Raw genomic sequence first — 14,568 nt, 5'->3', positions numbered from 1 at the left:
ACCCAAAACACAAGTGTGAGATTTGTGTTGAAGCGAAAATGACAAGGTCATCCTTTCAACATATTGAAAGAAGTAACGAACCACTTGACCTAATTCACACTGATGTGTGTGATCTAAAAGGTACGCCAACGCGTGGTGGAAATAAATACTTCATCACTTTTGTAGATGATAACACAAAATACTGTTATGTGTATCTTCTTAAAAGTAAGGATGAAGCTATAGAGAAATTTGCTCTCTATAAGAACGAGGTTGAAAACCAGCTTAATAGAAAGATTAAGGTGGTTCGAAGTGACCGAGACGGTGAATATGTGTCACCGTTCGCTGAGTTGTGTGCTGAACATGGGATCAGACATGAAACAACAGCTCCTTATACTCCTCAGCAAAACGGGGTTGCTGAGCGAAAGAATCGAACTCTTAAGGAGATGATGAACGCTCTTTTATTAAGCTCTGGATTGCCAGAGTCCATGTGGGGGGAAGCTGTGTTAACAGCTAATTACCTTTTAAATAAGGTGCCCCGGAAGAAAATAGATAAGAGCCCTTATCAGTCGTGGAATGGAAGACAACCGTCCTACAAATATTTACGAATGTGGGGGTGTCTTGCCAAAGTATTGGTACCTGATCCGAAAAGGATTAAGATAGGACCAAAGACTGTTGATTGCATATTTATTGGATATGCACATAACAGCAGTGCTTATCGATTTTGTGTGCATGAGTCACACGTACCGGAGATACACAGGAACTCGATAATCAAATCGAGAAATGTCACTTTCTTCGAGCATGTGTTTCCGTATAAGACCCGTGAGGATGCTAGCTCCTCAAAACGGGCGAATGAAACACAAGGCGAAGAAGAAAATGATGACAATGAGGAACCAGTGGAGGTTGAGCCTAGACGGAGCAAAAGAGCTCGGGTAGAAAAATTCTATGGATCGGATTTTATCACTTTTATGTTGGAGAGTGAGCCCCGTAGTTACTCAGAAGCTGTAGGCTCTTCTGATGGACCTCACTGGAAAGAGGCAATTGCATCTGAGATAGAATCTATCTTGCAAAATCACACTTGGGAACTTGTGGATCTTCCTCCGGGAAGTAAACCACTAGGTTGCAAGTGGATTTTCAAGAAGAAAATGAAGTCAGATGGCACGATCGATAAATACAAGGCCAGATTGGTAATCAAAGGATACCAACAACGAGAAGACCTTGATTACTTCGATACATACTCTCCGGTATCGAGAATAATTTCCATTAGAGTATTGTTGGCTATAGCCGCTCTATGGAATCTCAAAATATATCAAATGGATGTAAAGACAGCTTTTCTAAACGGGGATTTAGAAGAGGAAATCTACATGGACCAACCTGAGGGGTTTTCTGTACCAGGACAGAAAAACAAGGTATGTAGATTGGTGAAGTCATTATATGGCTTGAAACAAGCTCCAAAGCAGTGGCATGAGAAATTTGATAATGTCATGAAGGAATGTGGATTCAAGATCAATGAATGTGATAAATGTGTCTACATGAGAGCCACAGAGAGTGACTATGTCATCTTGTGCCTCTATGTAGATGACATACTTATCATTGGGAGTAATGATAAGATAATCAAATCCACAAAAGATATGTTGAACTCAAGATTTGACATGAAAGACATGGGCCTAGCTGATGTGATTCTGGGAATCAAAATTCTTAGAACGACAGAAGGACTTGTTCTTAGTCAGTCCCATTACGTGGACAAAATTCTTGAAAAATTCACCAAGGGTGATACTGCTTTGGCACGAACGTCGATAGATACGAGTCAACATCTATCGAAAAATCGAGGTGAAAGTATCTCGCAGATAGAGTACTCTCGAGTGATTGGAAGTCTGATGTACTTGATGAGTTGTACTCGACCAGACTTGGCCTACGCAGTAAGCAAACTGAGTAGATACACGAGTAATCCCGGTGTTGAGCACTGGAAAGGGATAACAAGAGTACTGAGGTACTTGAGGTATACTCGTGAATATGGACTGCACTATACGAGATATCCTGCTGTAATCGAAGGATACAGCGATGCAAGTTGGATATCCGATATAAAAGACTCTAAGTCTACGAGTGGGTATGTCTTCACTCTAGCAGGTGCAGCCATTTCCTGGAAATCTTCTAAGCAAACCGTAATAACTAGATCCACGATGGAATCTGAGTTTATAGCTCTTGACAAGTGCGGTGAAGAGGCTGAGTGGCTACGACAATTCATAGAAGATATTCCACGATGGGCGAAACCGGTGCCGGCGATATGCATACATTGCGATAGTCAATCAGCAATCGGTCGGGCACAGAGCCATCTGTATAATGGTAAGTCTAGACATATACGTCGTAGACACAATACCATTAGACAACTACTCTCAACTGGAGTTATCACTGTTGACTATGTGAAGTCAAAGGATAACCTAGCGGATCCGCTAACCAAAGGGTTAAATCGAGAGTTAGTTGCAAGCTCATCACAGGGAATGAGCTTGATGCCGTTGTCAGTGATCAGTGCAGAGGACACCCAACCTATGCTGACTGGAGATCCTAAAAACTAGGTTCAAAGGGACAACTAATCTGCACTGACTAGACACACTGTGGGGGTAGCCCATTAAAACAGTGACTAGAGCAGGATAAGCTAATGAGCTTTTAATGATCAAAAAGAGTAGATGGTAACTCTTGAGGGATCACCTATGTGAGAAAGAAGTGGGGCCGCTTCGAAGAGAATTGGAGGCACAATTCTTAGAGCTTCTCACAGAACCAGGCGTGTTCATGGCCAAGAACGAACACACTCATGAGAACTGAGTTGTATCAGGGAGAGTCTTGGGTGAGATTTGTCACTGCTTACACAGACGGCAGTATAGTTCAAGGACATCATGTCTACTATCAGCCAGTAAGCAACCAGATCTTCACAAGGGAAGGTTCAAAGGGTAAACCCTACTTATCCTATACTTGACTCAACTGCTGAATGCTATCACATACCATATCTCTATTCATGTGGGGGATTGTTGAATAAGTGTGAATGGAGAAGAGGTGGAAGAGAAGAAGCTCCATTGTGAATGGGACTTTAGTCCCACATTGGAAGTTTCAAGGCAAGTTTGTTGGTTTATATTGATTCACATGCATTGAGGATGTGAACAAATGCATGGGGAGAGGCTCTCTCTCACGCGTGGGTGCGCAGGGGGGTGCAAATCCAAGGCCCGGATTGCATTGAACCAAGTTGACTCGTGCGCGAGCGCGACTTGCGCACACGAATGCCGGACCGGTCGGGGCAAAAAATTTGCCCAAACAGAACAACCAACATTTTGCCACGTTGAACTTTTTGTTGCTGTAAAATGGATACATTAATTCGAGATTAATGCAGAATAAAACCGGCCGAATAATAATGAGTGAAACGGTGGTCGTTTCGCTGTTCGGCTAATAATGACCATTAAGGTCATTAACACTACCGTTGATCTGAGCTCCTATATAAGGAGGTTGTGATCACAGGCAGAAAAGAAAAGAGAGCAACAAAAGCAAAGGTCCTCCTCCTCGTTCCCCTCTATCGTACAACTCCTACTCGACAGAGCCCCCGTGATAGTGATCGGGTGCCACTCAGTTCGTCGTGACCACCAGTGCTTGGTGGAGTCCACGGTCAGATCGTTATATCCTGGGAAACAGACCTCCGGAATAGGCCTCGAAGCACAGCCGGAGGTGGGGGCGAATCTGTTTCAAGGAAACTGCGAACTCGCAGGCCTCGATCAATCCTCCTGACCCACTGTTCGACTGAGCTGCCGACCTGACCTGCTGTTCGGCTGAGCTGCCGACCCGCCGAGCTGAGTTGTCTACCCCCCGAGCTGGTCTGCCGACCCGCTAAGCTGGTCTGCCGACCCGAGCTGCCGACCCGCCGAGCTGAGCTGCCGACCCGCCGAGCTGGTCTGCCGACCCGCCGAGCTGGTCTGCCGATCCGAGCTGCTGACCTGACTTGCTACTCGGACGATTTGCTCAAAACCAGCCCCTGCTGGCAGTCTGAGATTATTAGCTCAGGTCATCTCAATTGTAAATTGAATTTGAATTCGGTGTAATTTTAAATTCAGCTAAATATCCTAAAATCTCCGGCAGATTATTTGTGTCCAACAAAAACTTCATGCTTGCTCTCAAGAAATCCCCTTGTATACATACCTGAGAAGAAAAAAAAGGTATGTGAGGAAAAGACAAGCGTGAGCTTGAACATACTGAAGATGGCACAGAGGGAATGCAAAAGAGAACAGAGGAAAAAATGTAGTATAGGAAATGAACAAAGCATAAAAAGGCCACAGAACCATCAGGGGATCTCGAAGAATTTACAGCATCCATCACTTGCCTGCAACATTCAGGGAAGAAGACAGGCGCTAGTATAAAATTTATTCCCCCTTTCTTGTTCTTTGTAATATACCATAGTTAAAAATGAAATCATGACTACTTAGTTATTCTACTGAAAGCTTTTTCATTGTTGCAATGAAAAAGCTTTCCGTAGAATGGTCGAGAGGAGAGAGACAGGAGTGGAGAATCAATGATTTTTTATATATAAATCTTTTTTTAATAAATCTAAGATTTTGTAACTCCTTATCAGTTGAGCTAATTCAAGTCGAGTTGATCCTTATTTAGCTCTTGGTGTTTTGATAATGATTGAATCCGATGGATAGTAAAACAACTATATATTTTGTTATATTTTTTTTTTCCCTCTATTAACTATCACCGAGTGGCATTGTATGAATGCAATGCCATGATTTCACATGACAATCATGGCACCTAGCAAACTCATTCCTTCTTCTTTGGGGTAAATTTCACCCTACCTGTACAGGTACTGCCCCAACCTCTCACAATGAGGTGGTGGGACCCACTACTTAAATGTGGGTCCCATCATCCCAATGTGAGAGGTTGGGGCAATGCCTGTACAGGCAGGATCGAATTAACCCTTCTTTGATCCACTTAATGGAAGCATGCAACCTTAACTTGAATTTTGAAGAATAAAGAGCAACAAGTGCGCCAACAAGTGCATGGGGGAATACACACAACTCCCTGGTCCCAATACTAATTGTCATTGATGGTAAGTCGCCATGTGAAGTGGCAGCCAGCCACTGCTACTGCACACTCGACACTTTACTACATTCCAGTTCTTGTCCAGTCCACCCAAAACAATCCCATTGATAATCTCCAAACACTTCGCTCAACATTCCGGTTCTTGGCTTAACATAAGCAAGCCTTGTGATTGCGTGCTACCTTTCGTTTTATGCACAGTGTACAAGTCCCACAACTCGAGAAGCCTAAAATTAAAAGACACTATGATTCAATTAATGATTGAGAAGCATCACGAGAGAGGCAAGAGATGGAGCCATTCTATTGCTGAATGATTGAGATGCATCACGAGAGTGACTTTCATGTTTTTAGCAGGGCATTGATGTAGTGGTGGAGATGATGATCTCTCGCTTTCAAAGATTAATTTTAAAAAATTGTGTTGTTTTAGAAAGTAATTAAGCATCTAAAAGCTCACAATTATTTATACATTTACTTTGAATAAAATAAATGTACTTATCAAAAATATAGTCCAAATTGCAATGCCTATGAAAATTATAAGTTAAATAAAAGTATTTTTTTTTAAATAAATGTAAGTATATACTTAAACTGAATGAAAATGCATAGTTAAATTAAATAAATTTACTTAATAAAATTAAGTAAAAGTAATCATTAGAATTAAATGAAGAAATAAAAATTGCACTGCGATCAAACAAAACTTCTGGCAAAGTGTGTTTTTTTTATAGCAAGGACCTGGCTTCTTCAGTGGATTGATTTGCTTCTTTAATCATGAGGCCACATTAATCTAATCATAACTTTCATTGTCTGCCACTTATGTATTGTGATGGATTTGTGATAGTGCACATCCTGTTGACTATTTGATGTCTGTCATTTTGACCATGTTCCAGCATTCAATTCCAAGCAAGCTTGCTCAAGCTTTTGAAGCGTAAAGGACAAGAAGGAAAAAAGGATCCCAAGGTTCCCACATGTTTCAGATAAAAAAAAAAGGAGAAAAAAGGGTTTTGTACCTGTGTGATGGGTTGGTAGTTGGAAAAATGAGTGCAGAAATGGCTGGCACTGTGTCAGTAGAAGGTTGCACCTACACAGTTTGGTGTGGAAGAGAATCACCTTGCCATCCATTTTATCCCATAAAAGCATTAAAATAACAGTGAGACCAGCCATGCCTCGCTCTCTTTATCTACCTTTGAATCACCTAATGCTTAGATTGTTTTATGTTTCTTAATGATTTTTCATTTTCTTCTTCATGAGCATTTAGCTTGCTAAAGGTAACGTTTTCTATTGGAGGTGTTTATTCTTGATAGGATTTAAGGCTTGGGTTTTCATTCACCTTTTCTTGTTTGCTTTAGCTGAGGTCAAAATTTTGGAAGAGTTGAGCTTTGAGATTATTTCCAAAGAGCAGTTATTTGTAGCCATATTTTCACTTCTCATTTATTGCAGGTTTTCACTTCTTTCCACATTTTATTTCATTGATTGATAACGGTTCTTAAGAATGTAATAATGAGTGCTTTCAGCTTGTTTGAACTGAAGCTCTTTGGAAAAGAAGAAAAGAGGAAGATTGTATCAATTCTTTTTCTGCCAGTTCAAGGAGCAAGACAATTCCTTTATGCTCGGATCAAAAGGTTAGCTTTTCTATCTTCTGGGGAACTGAAGTAGGAGATATGTGATCCTTGTGGGCTCAGAGCAATGTTGCTGGTTCATGCAAGATTTGATGGCTTGACATTTGTTCCTCCTCTATCTTGCTTTCTATGTGTAGGATTCTTTGCAAGTGACTTCTTTTGCTTTTTATCTCTTGATTTAAAGCTGCCAAGGGTAAATGTTCCTTGTTGAGTTCTGCAAGAAATTACCAGTCAACATTCCTTCAATTCTTTACCTAAAGCAAAAGTTACCCGTGTTCCCACATCATCTGTTTGAACCTTGAATTCAGCCCTTCTCGATCAAACTCTTCTTTTGATGTCGATGCAAATTGCCATTGTTCACAGATGTATTCTTCCGCTCGACCATCTGGACTTGTTGGAGCATCTTCAGCTGCGATAGCTTCCAAAGAGTATTCGGGAAACAATTGGGATTCCCTCAGTGTGGTGCAGAGGATGAACTTCACTGAGTCAAATAGAATGTCCTCCTACTGCAACATCAGGTTAACGCAAGATCAAGAACTCAATGATTTGGCTGCTGGTGCTGCACCCTCTCACAATGGAAGATCTCATGAAGACATGAAGTCCATTGACGAAGGTTACAAGAGGAAAATTGCAGCTGGAGGTGGACAGTTACCTTTCCACTCTCAAGGAAATAATAATTTTCAAGTAAGAAATCTCTGGTTATATGTATGAACTCATTTAAGTACTGAGGCAAAACCATTTCTTTATCAGAATGTGAAGGCTGAAATGCAGCAACATGTTTCACTCGAGCGTTTCAGAGATCCTCCAGGGAAAGATGAGAAGAAGCAGAAGAATGAATTGAGCCCTGGAAGCAGTAAAAATGGCAGAGTTTCTGAGAATGCTGATGCTTCAAAGAATGATTCTATCCATGTCAGGGCCAAGAGAGGCCAGGCCACCAATATTCACAGCCTTGCAGAAAGAGTAGGTGGTTTATTGTGAAGCACTCACTGTCTTTTCTGAATTATGATTACAGTTTCTCTAATTGTTATTATGATGACCATTATCATCATCTTAACATGCAGGTTAGAAGGGAAAAGATCAGTGAAAGGATGAAACTTCTTCAAGATCTTGTCCCAGGATGCAACAAGGTAGTTGCTTTGCTTCTTTCATAATGGTGCACATTGAACCATTACATTGCAAATTTGCAGATAAATGGCAAGGCTTTGATGCTGGATGAGATAATCAACTATGTACAGTCATTGCAGCGCCAAGTCGAGGTATCTCCTAAAGCCTGTTAATTAAGACATGATTCATCAGCCGGAGTTAAGAACTCAAACTTTTACTACTGAAATGTGCAGTTCCTTTCAATGAAGCTTGCGGCTGTCCATCCGGAAATGAACTTTGATCTCGACCAAATTCTTCCAAAAGATGTAAGATCAATATATGTAAATCCTATTCGTTCGCTTTAGAGGATGGTAAGGATCAATGTAAATTGTCTAGCCCTTGCATAGCATGGAGACTCTTTTCAATTCTGTTAAGAAAAATTTAAGTAACTTAGCTTTCATGACTACCTTATCGTTGTGCCAAGACTGCTAGCCATCAAAGGATGCTGTTGCATCTGATGTTAACTGAATTTTGTTCATTCAGGTCCTTCAATCGTGCTACAGCGGATCGTCTGTTGTTGCATTTGGACCAGGAATGAGCGACTTCAATTCTGTCTTGTATGCTTCCACCTATCAAAGAATCACTCAACCTGAGATGCCTTACGTTGCCTATAATTCAGAGGATTTGCAGCATTCTCCCTTGTTACATGTCTCACAACTGTCTCAGGTAACTTTTAATCCATTTCTTTCTTCGTCTGCCCATGCTCTCCTCTGACATGGCGCATGGCAGAATCTACCAAGTCCATGGCAGGATGAGCTCCACAACACGAACACTGTTCCAAGTGAAGCTGCCACAGACCAAATGCATTGGTAGGTGCATTCATGGAAGTTTTTTGATGGCAGAGCCCGTGATGCAGTGAAGGTATAGCAGTTATCCTCCCAACCAATTACATTTAAGAATGCAGTGATGGCTAACTTCAAGCGTCTGTTCACATTTCTAGCTAGCTTTTATCTTCATCTTTATTGGATTTGCAATCAGCTTAGTTTCAGCAGTTAAGGATGTTATCGAACCTTAACTAAAGTCAATCTTAAAAATCATTCACCATCTCAATCGTGCTACTTGATATTTTACTTGGATCAATCATTGTAAACGTACATGAAAAGAAAGCACACAAATTAAACCTCTCGAGAATCACACGTTGTAAGACAATGACGCAGCACTGCACGACTCTAGATATACACAATCCTCGCCTCGCACAATATCAAAGTGATCTCGTAGCCAAATGTAGGAGAATATATGTGTCAAATATTCTAACAATACCTTGGACCACCTAGAAGAGATCATGTGGTAGTACGTTCTTGAAATGATTCTACTTTGTAATCGCAGGTACAAAGATTAAAACTTTAGTTCCTGTTCTTCGTCTGACAACATCCAAGTGAGTCGCTTTCTTCTGCGCTGTAGGATCCAAGTAATCTCCTTGTGACCAAGAACTACACAAAAGGTTGCTGATGGCTCAAAGATCACATGGGAAAAGATAAAAAAAATAAAGGAATAGCATCTGGGAGCTCGTCTTGAATGTCTTGGCCTCTGCGATTAACAGAGCATATCCATCCCCACAGGCCATAGCATAGCATAGCATAGCATGAGAATTGAGAGTGGTCCTAGATTGATTGGTCATCATCTCAGATATGGTCAGAGATTATATGGCTTTCTTTCCCAGACGCAAAACCGTTGCATTGTTGAGCTTCAAAATATCTTGTTTCTGTTTTACATTTGACTCTAGAGAAATGCTCAAGAATCTTCTTTGTTCACCATAAAAAGTACAATATGTCATCGAAAGAGAAGTTGAATTACTCAATTAATTGGGCATGCATTTGCAAGGGGCCAAAGAGATGAGAGTGGGCGATCATGTGAGAAAGGTAAGAGAGATTTGTTGAGGACCTCATGCAATGCTACGGGGCCCAGTGGGGGCCGTGTGGGCCAGGGAGCCACATGGGTGTGTCGGACCCACAAATAGCTGCCTTGGAATTAAATGAAGGAAGGAGGCATTGGCAAGCCCAACATTAATGAGCATCCCATTCATTCCTTCCTTCACCCTCACTCAATTGCAACCCATGATCCATCCCCATCAGCTCACAGACCACAGACGCCTTCCCTTTTCCCACCCAAGCAACTGAAAAAAATATCATCAGGCCTTGTGATTCCCCTCCCTCATTCATCCCACAGACACACGCTCCAGTATTATTGCACCGCCCTCGATCGATCGCCTTCAACTTCACCGAAACTCTGTTCTTCCTAGTTGAATTTGAAACATGGGAAGAGTTTGTATGTACACAGAGAGATAATCGATGATTACGCCAAGAATTAATGTAATTTCTTCTATATATAGCATTAATATCTGTACAAAGATGACGACAAAGAACTTGCACTACGTCTCTGCATATGGATTTTAATAAGTTGAGCATCATCAAGTTACCAAAATCAACTGGATTAAACATATATAAACTAACTTCCGAGGAAGAAGAGGAAGGTGTAGGGGGATTTGAATTAGAGGTCTGTATTAACTGATCTAGTTGAGTTGATTAACATCTGGCGGAATTGGTGAAGGGGTTGAAGAAGTGGTGGCTGGACTTGGGCGGCGCTGCTACTACTACTGAGGCGGCACTGCCGACGATCTTGGGGCCGTCGGTGGCGGTGGCCGTGGATCTGCTGATCCTCTCGCAGGAGGGGCACATGGAGCGGGTGGCGGCCGGGAACTGCATGTAGAACGGCGGCTGCTGGGAGAACTTGAGGGCCCTCAGCTCCTGCAGCTCCTTCTGCAGTCTCTGGTTTTCGGTGGTCAGCGTCTCGTAGCACCGCTTCAGGAACTCGCAATCCACCTCCGTTTGCTTCAGCTTCGTCCTGTATTTTATTTTGATTGATTCTTGATTAATTTATAAGGGAAAAAAAGAAGGTAGAAAGCCAGGATCAAATTAAAAATGCGTACCTTGCTCTCCGATTCTGGAACCAAACTTCGACTTGCCGTGGACGAAGATTCAATTGCTTGGCCAAGGCTTGCTTTTGTTTCTACATGAAAATTAGATCGTGAAATTGATTAAAAATTAGGAGAAAACAAACGAGCAAGGTGGAATATATGTATTATCGATCAGTTCCTACTGGATTAAGAGTGCTATGCTCCTTGAATCGGTCCTCGAGCAGAGCAGACTGCTCCTTGGTAAGCCTAAGCTTCTTCCTACTGCAGTTGTTATCTTCCTCCTCGTCACTCGCCCTACAATTATTAGAAACTCTCTCCGCCTCCACTTCCTCAACGTCCTTCTCCTTCTTAACGCAGACCGCAGCGGCCGAGGCAGAGGAAAAAGACGAGACGGCGCTGCAGGGGGACGCCAGCGGCCGGACTTCTTCCCCTGTATTCACAGTGCTTTGCATGGCCTTGAGCACCTCATCGTCGTCGGCGGCAGCGGCGAGACTCAAGGTGAGGGAGGCTGACTCCCGTGGCTGTTGCCGGCGGTAGTGGTCGGCTGTGGAAGTTGCGCTGGCGGCCGGACCAATAGCCAAGTCTAGAGAAAGTCCGGTGTCACAAAGATGTTGAGGATTCATGTCCATGTAGCTAGCTACTTGCCTCTTCATCTCCTCCCCTCCACTGCGTCTATCTTATATTGGTAGAGAGAGAGAAAAAGGTATGAATATATGCCTATGATTGCTAGCAAAGAAACAACAACAACAGCAAATTAAAAAAAAAATTGGTGAAAGAAGCCTTTTTCCAAACAGTTAATGTGAAATTTAAGCCTATAATTCTAATAACTTTTATCGCCTCCGGAATTTAATAGATTATAAAAATTAAATACCTAAATTATTAAAATAAAAATTAAAAAATAAAAAAGTGAACGAAAATAATTGAAAATAAAACTTGAGTGGATAATATATTAGACACATCATTAACTAAACTTTATATATTTTAGGAGGATGTATACATATTAACACACAAAAAAACTAAATTAAATATAATTTGATCCAAGTGTGACAACCTAACTCACTATTAGTACTAAAGAAAATTTAAAGGGAGGCCAATGAACAACTCCTAGGTGAGATGAGCTCACTAGATTGATAGGTGGCTTGTGATAATGTATTTATAAAATGACCTAATACTTTGAGTAGAGGGGAATGATATATTGCACCACGCCAAGAGTGTGATAATTTTGGTGTTTTAATTATATCTAATATTACAATAACATTATTTCTCATGCGTGAATAAAACACAAATTAAATTGATAGGTGTATCTGTCAGACCCAGCTAGATTGTGTTTATTCCAATTTAATTATTTAATTATTAAATTAAACATATTTCAAGATCATTGATCTATTGTTTATAATGAGTATAAGAAGCATAATTAGAAAACTTACAATAAAACTAGATTGTTTGAGCTAACTTTTTTTAGACTATTTGAATATGAACTATTTAACTAAATAGTTATTAAACTAAATAACTATTCTAAATTTATGAAAGTGAGATAACAAGTCTCTTGTCATTTACAAAAATGCAATGTTGCACAACACTAGGGGTAGTTTGGTATATTGAAATTTAAATCCTACACCATATACCATATTGAAAAAATTGATATAATAAAAATTGTGGACACCATGTCAAATTTTTTTATACAAAAAATTCAATATATTAAAAATTCGATATGACATAAATTTTATATTGTATATAGTTAATTTTCGATATCAATACGGTATACTAAAAATTTTGATATAATCTTATACCAATACCGATACCTAAATTTTTAATACGATATAATACCATACCAAAATTTTTAAATTACCTTTAAATCGATATACTTTGATATATTTTGATACAGTAGGTGCAGTATATCATTATTTTTTTCCCACCCTTAGCACAAATAGACTCAAACTATCTAAACTTCTCACTAATTAAATGTTTTGGATTTTGAATTTAATCATGCTTAAGAAAATAAATATATAGAGTATTAATCATCAAATTTAAGATAATTTTCGAATCGAATTTCATCATAAAAATGAATTAATAAAACAATTAACCTAAAAACAAAACACTATCTATAACTCAAACACAACAATAATGACCGACTGTTGCAACTCATGATGGCTACAACTGCAAGTCAACGTCAACTTCAATTACCATCAAATACACATTAATTATTAATTTTGCACCATATCATTCAAGAAGTCACATCTAATCCAGTGACCTTTCTACTGACTCGATCTTGATCGAGTCATACAGCAAAACAATGACTTATTCAAATGACCTTCGAGAAGATAATTAAGATCCACCAATGTTAATTAGTCAAATATTTCTTTTACATTCTGTGTATATATCTTGACAACTATATATCTATATTTATATATTTATATTTTGAGGGTCCAACATTAATGAAAGTCTCACATGAGATGAGCTGTTGGGTGGGATAAGAATTCAATTAGTTCAATCAATAATTAAATTAAATTAATTAAAAATTGATTTAATTTTGTCTAACTAAACTAGATTGAAATTTTACTAAAATTGAATTAAAAAAATAGTTATCGGTTAATACCGAATTAACCAAATTTATTTAAAAATAATAATAATAAAAAATATATATACAAAACTAATAATTGAAATTTGATTTTTTTAATCATAATTCAAACTTAAAATAACAAAAATTATAAATAATATTAAATATAAAATATTAAACAAATCTTATAAATTATATAAAAATCCTAATACATAAAATTTAAAATTTATTTTTAAAGAATTTAAATAATTCGGTTAATTAAATTTTTTAATTTAAAAATTAAAATCGAATTGAATTAACTGATGTTTTTAAAAATAAAGATTAAATTAAAATTTTGAATTGAATAAAATAAACTGGTTTGATTGACTCTAGCGGGTGGGAATCTGAATAATGTACAGTATTAGTAACATCAACATGGGACTCTTGTATCTAGCTCTTGTGTAACGTAATTTGGGGAGCTGAAACTGGAATTGTTGATGGTTATATTCCTCTCTTTCTTTCTGGATCTTGATCAAGTTACGACTGAGAGGCAGTGGAACTCTGGGAGAAGCCATGATCACTGCAAATATCCATTTTCTCGTACGCTTAGCTTAATACGTGTTGACTTTATTGGCCATATTATCATTGCGATGCGTGTTTCTGACACCAATTCGACGATCACTGTCATGCAATGGCCTGATGATAAGATATGCATTGACTTGGACGCAACCGAACAAATCCCCATCATTAGAGAATATGTAATGCAATGACTCTTCAACTGAATAATTAAATATTCTCTATCTCTTCTCCAACAGTATCATCCGATCCGCCCGCCTCCTCTCCTATTACATTAATTAATCCTCGTGCCGACAGCGTGCGTGTTGCGCCTCCCGTCGGCGCCACGCGGGCACCGCTGACGCATGGGCGGCTGCCTCGCCAATGATTTGCCATCATGCGAAGCACTAGCATTAGATTCAGCAGCCAGCAATATATAACTAAATAAATAAATAATATGTATATTAATTCGAGGTGCGAGATAAAGAAAGGGATAAGGAAGAAGAGAGAATTGATCCAATTGGAGAGCACAAGATAGTCCGTGTCTCTTCTGAGCCACTCTTTTTGCAACCGCAGCCGACCAAGTGGTCTGCACAATTATAATTTACGGATGGCAGCACTGTTTTCCTGTCCCTCTAAGATTAAGCCATCACACACCCTTTTCCTTTCCCTTGTCCTAAGGGAAAAGAGCACTCAGTTTCCGGAATGGATTGAACTGGCCTTTTAGGGGGGGGTGGTGAAGGGAAGGATTGATGCAG

The 14,568-nt window shown here is 39.5% G+C and overlaps 2 protein-coding genes across 2 annotated transcripts; one reads left to right on the top strand and one right to left on the bottom strand.

Annotated features, from left to right (window-relative positions):
• Positions 1 to 6,301: 6,301 nt before the first annotated feature.
• LOC122011919 (transcription factor BEE 2-like) lies at positions 6,302 to 9,618 on the top strand. Its single transcript, XM_042568351.1, has 11 exons — positions 6,302 to 6,483; positions 6,574 to 6,665; positions 6,800 to 6,855; positions 7,026 to 7,346; positions 7,413 to 7,622; positions 7,724 to 7,792; positions 7,850 to 7,918; positions 8,000 to 8,071; positions 8,289 to 8,471; positions 8,535 to 8,666; positions 9,132 to 9,618. The coding sequence occupies exons 2-10, from the start codon at positions 6,650 to 6,652 to the stop codon at positions 8,616 to 8,618; spliced, it is 1,080 nt and encodes a 359-aa protein (XP_042424285.1). The 5' UTR covers positions 6,302 to 6,483; positions 6,574 to 6,649; the 3' UTR covers positions 8,619 to 8,666; positions 9,132 to 9,618.
• Positions 9,619 to 10,109: 491 nt separating this feature from the next.
• Positions 10,110 to 11,416, bottom strand: LOC122011917 (homeobox-leucine zipper protein HOX19-like). Its single transcript, XM_042568350.1, has 3 exons — positions 10,902 to 11,416; positions 10,732 to 10,811; positions 10,110 to 10,646 (listed from the first exon to the last, which is right to left on the bottom strand). The coding sequence occupies exons 1-3, from the start codon at positions 11,370 to 11,372 to the stop codon at positions 10,328 to 10,330; spliced, it is 870 nt and encodes a 289-aa protein (XP_042424284.1). The 5' UTR covers positions 11,373 to 11,416; the 3' UTR covers positions 10,110 to 10,327.
• Positions 11,417 to 14,568: the final 3,152 nt, after the last annotated feature.

This window comes from Zingiber officinale, chromosome 8A (assembly GCF_018446385.1).
Source record: "Zingiber officinale cultivar Zhangliang chromosome 8A, Zo_v1.1, whole genome shotgun sequence".
Taxonomy (NCBI): domain Eukaryota; kingdom Viridiplantae; phylum Streptophyta; class Magnoliopsida; order Zingiberales; family Zingiberaceae; genus Zingiber; species Zingiber officinale.
This window is presented reverse-complemented; position numbering and strand designations above follow the sequence as displayed.